Below are 8,448 nucleotides of genomic sequence, written 5' to 3' on the forward strand. Positions count from 1 at the left end.
AAAACTCTGCAGTTTGAATATCAATATTAAGCATTTTCCAAATCTTGTAAAATGGTTTGAAAAACGCCTTTATTTTTTTTTTTATTCAAGCATTTTCAAGGCAAAGCACCCACAAAAACCCTGAAATTTGTCATGCATAATTTGAACCACATGTGGATTAGAAAAAATATATTTTTCACTTTGAAATTAGTTGAAAGGTATTTGTAGTCGCCCCAATTAACACGTCATTAAAAACCCAAATTGTATGGCATTTGTCCCTTTGCCGAATTCATTTCGATGGTAAAAGGCCTGCACCTGTATAGAACTTTATCAAGTCCAGAGGACTCCAAAGTCATTTCCAGTGAACACACAGCTATGAAATTGATTTTATTCATGTCTCAGTTATATACAGACATTCTCCACACGTCTAACAGATGCTTTTAAGGTTTATCCGTTCAAATGATTGCAGGCCAACATTTTAGTGTTACAGTGTGTAAAGTGCATGAAGTCATAATTACTGTAACAATTTCTGCTCCATTAATGACACATAAGCAATCACAAACACACAATGGGTACTCACGCTTTGTTGCTTTTATAACTGCAGGACCAAAACAGCAACAAATCTATAGCTTTTTAAACTCGTTCTCTTTTCACGCACAACTGAAGAACTAGATCTGTTCTTTAGAAGACGATTTGTTCGTTTAAAACACATGAAGGAACTCGTTTGAAGGAAATCGTTTGAAGGAAATCGTTGTGATTTTCTACAAACGAGAGAGAAGTTTATATTGGGTTTTCTTTTTTTTTTTTTAAGAAACAGACTTGTAATTAGAATGTCATTTCCTTCCACAGAATTGTTTGTTGAGAGCTGGATCATTTGGATCATTTGCCAACGGTGAAGGACTGCAAGCCGGTAATGGCTCTGCCCAGGATCAGGGCATGGATGTCGTGAGTACCTGATGGGAAAAGGCAGATCTATAAATCTAGTAAACAATGGCCGAAACTAAACAAATCTATAACAATATCTAGATTATTAGTGACAGCGTATTGCATGTCGAAAAAAAACTGAAACAATCGTCAACTGAATTAATAATCGATTAATGGTTAACTTGAGGAGACAGACTCAAAAACAAAATAGTCCTATTAAACACCTTTTTTCTATCCAATTATTAATCGAATAATTAAAAGAAAACAGATCAAATACACTGTGTTGATGTGAAGTCAAGCAGAAAGGGCTGAGCTTTTTACGTGTTGATGTTAGAACATGTAAATGATCAAAAGTATATTAAATGAATACGATACTTATGAATATTTTAGCATCTGACCTTCGTACGTGTTGACGGCCTCCAGGTTCATGACGTGGCGGATGACGTGGTATTCGTCGGCGATGCCGTTGCCGCCCAACATGTCTCTGGCCTGCCTGGCGATGTCCAGAGCTTTACCGCAGCTGTTCCTCTTCAGCATGGAGATCATCTCCGGCGCCGCTCTGTCGTTAAAACACCGGCAGGTTTTTATTTCTGCCCAACCTCTCATCGGATGTTCTTCGCGTTAAAGATGACCGACTTAAGTCTCTTTGATGTTCTTACCTTTTTTCATCGATAAGCCTGCCGAGCTGCAGGCAGGACTGTAGACCGATGGTGATCTCCGTCAACATGTCTGCCATTTTCTTCTGCATCAGCTGATTCCGGGCCAGAGGGACACCAAACTGGATTCTGGTGAAGAAAACAAAAGACAAAAACCCCCACAAAACGATACAAGTTAAATTGATAAAACGATAAAAATGTCCCGGTTTCAGTTCTCGGCAGCAGACGCTTTCCGACCTGTCCAGGGTGTACTGACGAGCCGCGTGGAAGCAGAACTCTGCCGCTCCCAGAGAACCCCATGCGATACCATAACGGGCGTTGTTCAGGCAGCCGAATGGACCCTGCAGAGGCACGATTACAAACTGAACAGTCCTAAAGAACGGACTTTAAAGGCATTCGTTTTGGCCCTTTACTCACGCCTAAGCCGGCGGCTTTAGGAAGCAGGTTCTCCTCAGGAACCTCAACTTCATCCATAATGATCATCCCAGTGGCCGATGCCCTCAGGGAGAACTTCCCTTCGATCTTTGGGGTGGAGAAGCCCTTCATGCCACGCTCCAGGATGAAGCCGCGGACCTTCCCGTCGTCGCATTTAGCCCAGACCACGGCCACGTCCGCCACCGGAGAGTTGGTGATCCTAAAAGGTAGAGAGGCACGTAAATCAGACACACAACGCACCGGGAAGAGTCATTCCCAGTGTGCTGATGAGTGTTACCGAAAATATACAATTCAGTGAATTCAACCAGGGTTTCTACAGGCCATCAACAGGCCATTAACATATTAAAAGGCAACTTAATGTTTTACATGAATTTAAGGCATTTTAATACCTTTATGAATCAAATTTAAGACTTATATCTCCACAGAAATGAGCTGCGTATGTTAATACAATGACAGGCTTCTTATTTGTGGAGAAAAAAATAGAGAAAATGTTAATAATTCTACTGTGTGCCTTCCCTTAATCTTATAGTTTTAATCCAATTAGAAAATGTAGCACAAATTAAAGTACATAAATGTGTTAATAAACATGTAAATATTTCAGCATTTCACATATAGAGCTTCTGTGGTGAAGAGCGCCACTTTGTGGACAACTATGATCATACATCCTTACTGCAGACGCTGGGTTTTACTGAATAATCAAATACATAAACAAGGTCAAATGCCTCTAATATTCACACATTCTCAGATTACCTTCCAAAATTAGATTACATCTCTTATAACTAGTTATTTTTCATCAACATTAAGGAATTACTGACTTAAAACAAGCTCTGATTTCTGGCTGAAAAGTTATTTGTAAGTTAGTTTAGTCTTATCTTAGGAGCATTACGATATTTGCACTAGAAACTGGACCAGAACTACTTGGTAAAATGTTGCGTTTTTGCATTGTGTGTGGCGCCATCATGCTGTCAGTCAGACTCCACCCACCAGGTCTTGGAGCCGTTCAGGGTGTAGGTGCGGCTGGACGGGTTATATTTAGCTCTGGTCTCCATGCCGCTGGGGTCGCTGCCATGGTTGGGCTCCGTCAGGCCGAAGCAGCCCAGGATCTCTCCACGAGCTGCAACACACCAACGTGTCACTCACTAAAACATATAATAATCCTAAGATGATAAAAAAAACAAACATCAGATGTAGAAAATAATTGTTAAGATTTCATTATTTATGGTACCCCTTTACAGTCCCTTTAGCATAAAGCACTGTTTACAGAGACAGCATAGTCTATTTCATTTATGCCTTTGGTTGTGTTTTATATTTCCGTTTTATTTTTTGGAAATGTAAAATATCTTAAGTGTTCTTAACAAAATTAAAGTTTATTGGTCTTTGAGGAGGCAAAATTGCATTATTATGCCGTTATCAATATATAACTTAAATGCTCTCAAAACAACAATATTATCGTTTATCAGAATATTTACTGGGACAATGTATCGTCCAGCGATGTGTTATCATGACAGGTTTAGCTGTACAGGTCAGCAGGAGTGTAAGACTGCTGACACATTTTAAACCTCGGCAAGCGGAACAGAAACTTCTAGACTTTTGCTGCTGATCAGTGAGGATGAGCACCAGAAACCTGCTGATGGACAAACTCTTCAGTTCTTCTTACCCAGCTTTGGGAGGTACTTCTGTTTCTGCTCCTCTGTGCCGTAAGCATTAATAGGGTGCATGACCAGCGATGACTGCACGCTCATGACAGAGCGATAGCCGCTGTCCACCCTCTCCACTTCCCTGGCAATCAAACCGTACGCCACGTAGCTCGTCCCGGCACAGCCGTACCCTGAGCGATAAACACGAAACCAGACGTGTCCTTATAAAGTTTCAAAAAAAGCAAGAAATTAGTGGAAATTTGACTATCCTATAATGTTTTAGACTGACCTTTAATCGTTGGGCCCAGGACTCCCATCTCTCCCATTTCAGACACAATCTCTCTGTGGAACACTGGAAGCAAAACGTAACACAACCCGTCAGCTGAAGCTGGAAAAGAGGTTTTGTTTCCCCAATATAAAGCAAACTGAGAGCCAAATAAATTTCATTTGATTGGAAATAACTGACAGACAGAAACAATATAAAACTGATTAACTTGGAATTTCTACGTTTTTTCTCGCAACTTTTCAAGTTTTCAACTCAACTTTTTCTAGATAATTTCTGGAATTATCTCAGAATTTTGGAGTTCTTTATGTTGCAGCCTCAACTTCTCCTCTGGTTTTTATATTATTATATCATGTTCTAAACAAAATTACCAAATGGTGATGGGACAAGCCCATTCAAAATGTATTTTTGAAATGTGGGAACCAATTTATTCAATGTAGAATCTTGAGGAAACACCTCTGACCTTCATTTCTGTTTGCCAGCAGGATTCGAGGCATGAGCTTCTCCTGGCAGTACGTCCTGAAGGAATCCCTGATGAGGATCTCCTCCTCCGTCAGCTGGCCCTCCAGGTCCAGGGCGTCCCTCCAGTCAAACTGGACTTTAGCTGCCGGACCCACAAACAGGAAATTATTGTTTTTATTATTTAAGCTAATCAGAAAACGTGTTCAGTTCCAAAAAAAAAAGTACATGCATAGCATTTGTCGATACATACGTGGCCTAGCCCTCTGATCTGACTTTTCTGCATCTGGAACAAAAAATACAAGCAGAAACGGTTAACGTTATGCGCAACATAACAGGAAACGACAAGAAAGAAGAAGATCCTAATAAGCAGCTCCAAATTGTAAAAAAAAAAAAAAAAAAGTAAAATAAAAAACTACAACTACAAATCCTTCAATCTGCACATCATTCAAAACCAGAAAATCTGAATGAATAAATGTTCAAACATGCTACAAACCGACCTGAACCAAAGAAAATATGAACAAATTAGAACTATTCCAGAGCATTCACATACACAGTTTCTGGTATTAATATGGCAAACTGTGATAAGGCTCAGTAGCTATGTACACTTTTGCAGCACTCTTTATTTGGAACCCTTTCAGTGACTAAATAAAGTCACTGACTTTCAGTTCCAGTTTAAACACCAAACAGACAGTATGAAGACTAGTTACTGACCAGGTCTGGTCGCTGCAGCGGTCCCCTGGGCTCTGGAGGCTGAGAAGAAGGCGCATCTGTGGGGATTCACCAACAGGCGACACACGGTGCTCCTCAACGCCATGATAGAAACCAGTCTGTGGATATTATATTAAAACAAACTCATTGCATTCATTGACACATTTATTAGAACATTTCTGCCATATTTTACCTTTAGGGGCAGGAAAACTGGTAGAAAAACGCGTTATATTCATGTCTACTAATGCCTCTTTATCGTGATGGCAAACAAATTAATCCAAACATCGCAGGAACTCGGTCAAGTTAGGCTAACTGAGCTAACTTGTGCGGTTAGGTAACTACAGCTGCTAACAAGCTATACGCGCATGCTCACTGTAGCTTTGTGCTAATTTTGAGTTTTAACGTTGAACTTATACAAGAGTTATAGGAGAAATTAGAACTTTGTGTTACAAAATGAGATGCAGCACCTCGCCGACGGTTGTATGATAAGTATTTACCTTTGTAATCTTGGAAAAATAGCTTCTCTAGCTTCACGGTCGGTCTTGAGTAACAGTGCGTTGACACTTTACCGTCAAAACATACGCATACGTCATCACGTAAGGCATACCTATTCGTTGTAGCGTCATTAAAACGTGCTTATTTTGATGTCATTTTTGTACAATCAAAAATAATATATCTAAATTTTGAGTAGGGCGAAGAAAAAAATACGTTTTATCAGTGTTTATTACAAACTATTAAAAATCCACGTACATTTTTAAAGAAGAGCGACACTCTGATTGGTCACTTTCTGGGGGAGTGTCACTTCCTTGTAATAATCATAATAATAATAATAATAATAATAATAAAAAACACGTCTCGGTTACCATGAACTTTACTATTAGATGAGCCAGACAAGTTACACAGAAGTAACATGTGGAATGTTGTATCAAATTTTCCAGGCGTTGTTGTGTTTACTGTGGAACCAATAGGAACATATTTGACAGTGCTTGAGTGTCAAAAGAAAAAAACATTTCTCATATTTTATTATGCATTCACTGTACTTTATTTTAAACATTTGTCAGGTGGTTTGTTAATATAAACAGATAATTGGATAATTATATAGGAAACTGAAGCTACAATTCACACAGACCCACTAAAATCAGACATTAACATAATCAAGACTAGATAAATGTTGCACCGATCATTTGCTAGGGTCAAAATTTGGCCAAATAACAGAAAACCAAAGATTCATCCTTAACTACTCAGATTGGTGGGCGAAGTGTAAAGTTATGATGGATATTTTTTTCATACAAAAATCGAATTTTGCTTTATAAGGACTGCATTGTCTCAACTAAATCTGCATGCTACTCTGGTTTAATCAGTTCTAGTGAAGGTTACTCTAAGTCTCTTTTCTCTGTTCAGCAAAATTCCAAAATAATCCAAATTCACCCCCTCCCTTATGCAGTCTGCTGACTTTTGCGACTCTTTCATATCTTTTTTTTTTTTTTTCACTTTCAAATTCTCTGATATCCACTAACAACATAACTCTGCAGGAGCTACAGGAAGCATCTGTCCTCTGGAATCTTAAACAAACATCTCTGTACCAAATACTAAGTTGTTGGTTTTGTTTATATTGTATCAAATACTTATTCCAAGAGATAGATTGCAAATAAATAGAAATAATAGTAACAATACAAAGGGATTTTCTTGCTTAATTAAAAAAAAATTCTGTCTCTCACAGTTTAGAGAAAATTAGAAAATTAGACCTCTGTATTGAGGTTTCCCACAGATGCACAGTCTACCTTTTGCATCAGACTGTGGATGGGTGTGGAGTGGCTCTACATGCACAGCAGGACAATCAATTTTCCACAACAAGCCTTGTTACGTCTGGAAAATCATTCCATAGAAAAGAGCACCAGCATCTTGTGTCACACCAGCATGAAGACATGTAGAAGATGCCACATCTACAAAATGACACTCTAAAACTCTTGCATTCATGCCCGTAACTGTATATGCCGAACTGCCTTTGATAACTCTAACAAAAATACAATTGCTTCCACTAAGTAAACTGCAAAAACACAAAATCTTGCTAGGTATTTCTGGTCTAGTTTATTATGCAGTACACTTGAAACAAGACAAAACTAAGTTAGAGCAAATTTTTTTAGCAAGATATAGGAGTTTTTTTAATGTTGATAACTCCTTAATATTGATTGAAGAGCGCTTGTTTTATTGGCAGATAATTTCACTTATCACAAGATATTTTTGCCACGTTTTAAGTGAAATAATCTGCCAATGGAACAAGTAACTTTAAGAAATTATTTACTTAAAGCAAACTCCTATATCTTACTGAAAAGTTACATTTAAGTTAGTTTTGTCTTATTTCAAGTGTACTGAAATGTTTGCACTGGAAGCTAGACCAAAATACTTGGTAAGATTTTGTGTTTTTGCAATGTAAACTGAGTATGCAGTCTAAAAGTTGAAACATTTATGAATTAATAATTAGCAACACAAGATTGTTACTGTACAACTAGTGCCTTGGAAAAGCATTTGAACCGGTTGATGTTTGTCATATTTTCCCTAGTTTTAATCACAAACTTCAGCGTTTGTTCTTATTGGGATTTTATGTGAAACATAAAGTGGTGCATAATTCTGAAGTGGGATGAACATGACATGTGAAGACACTACATTTTAAATTAACAATATTTTCATTAAAAATTATTTTTAAAATTATATCTCTGTGATCATTTCTAACTAACGCTTCTTTAGTCAGGTGTTTTTAATTGTGTGGATATTTATGTCATAATTCACCAAAATAGCCTTCACAGATAGACAGAGTGCACAGTATAGCATGTTTCCTAGGAAACATGACTTAATGTTTTTTTTTTTAAATAAATTCTAAATTGGGGTAAAAGTAGACAAAGTGGCAACCTTTAGATAAGAACTATAGAGGCATAATAAAATGCATTCTATGGATTTGTCAGAATATTATGAATTTATTTGTTTCCCGTAAAGCAAAGTGATGATTGTTTTTAATTAATCATTACTATTCAATTTCTGCTGAAGTCATAGTTCCTCCTAGGCCTTCTTACTGTTGTAATATGAGTCAGAACAGGAAACGTTAAGTCTTTTACGATAAATTATGAATGAAGAAATTGTGTACATTTCTCATTGTTCTGAAATATTTTCGAGTCTCACATGTTTTAACGTAAATCAGTATTTATGTCCAAATCAATCCTGCAATCTTGAAGTAAACTAGAGCTGATTATAATGGAATTGTTTCTATTGAGCAACTTGGTTACCACTTAACGGTACTAAACATTAACCCGGCCTCAGTCGGTGATTGGTTGGTCACCGTGTCAATCATAGCCTCCTGCGCTGTCATTGG

General features: G+C 37.7%; 1 protein-coding gene across 4 annotated transcripts; it reads right to left on the reverse strand.

Moving 5' to 3' along the window:
• Window positions 1-353: 353 nt before the first annotated feature.
• Window positions 354-5,691, reverse strand: gcdhb (glutaryl-CoA dehydrogenase b). 4 transcript variants are annotated; one of them, XM_015035878.1, is made up of 12 exons: window positions 5,582-5,691; window positions 5,088-5,203; window positions 4,627-4,659; window positions 4,378-4,518; window positions 3,921-3,983; window positions 3,652-3,822; window positions 2,979-3,108; window positions 1,977-2,193; window positions 1,797-1,900; window positions 1,563-1,688; window positions 1,302-1,462; window positions 859-932 (listed from the first exon to the last, which is right to left on the reverse strand). In XM_015035878.1, exons 2-12 carry the CDS (start codon window positions 5,188-5,190, stop codon window positions 859-861), a joined length of 1,323 nt encoding a protein of 440 aa, XP_014891364.1. In that variant the 5' UTR covers window positions 5,191-5,203; window positions 5,582-5,691. The 4 variants fall into 4 exon arrangements, with proteins under 4 accessions (XP_014891363.1, XP_014891364.1, XP_014891365.1 ...); XM_015035879.1 differs by lacking the exon at window positions 5,582-5,691 and adding an exon at window positions 5,278-5,373; XM_015035877.1 differs by lacking the exon at window positions 5,582-5,691 and having other exon boundaries at window positions 354-932; window positions 5,088-5,190.
• Between the last annotated feature and the right edge of the window lie 2,757 nt (window positions 5,692-8,448).

The sequence above is a fragment of the Poecilia latipinna genome, unplaced genomic scaffold (genome assembly GCF_001443285.1).
Source record: "Poecilia latipinna isolate Pla-1442-1.1 unplaced genomic scaffold, P_latipinna-1.0 Scaffold350, whole genome shotgun sequence".
Lineage (NCBI taxonomy): Eukaryota > Metazoa > Chordata > Actinopteri > Cyprinodontiformes > Poeciliidae > Poecilia > Poecilia latipinna.

What these genes read in the sequence shown, in the direction of transcription:
- gcdhb (XM_015035877.1), bottom strand. Translation starts at nt 5,190, where the DNA reads ATGGCGTTGAGGAGCACCGTGTGTCGCCTGTTGGTGAATCCCCACAGA. An exon ending in GCTGGCAAACAGAAATGAAG is followed by an intron (nt 3,984 to 4,377) that starts GTCAGAGGTGTT and finishes TTTTGCTTCCAG; the next exon opens with TGTTCCACAGAGAGATTGTG. An exon ending in CGTCAGTACACCCTGGACAG is followed by an intron (nt 1,689 to 1,796) that starts GTCGGAAAGCGT and finishes TTTCTTCACCAG; the next exon opens with AATCCAGTTTGGTGTCCCTC.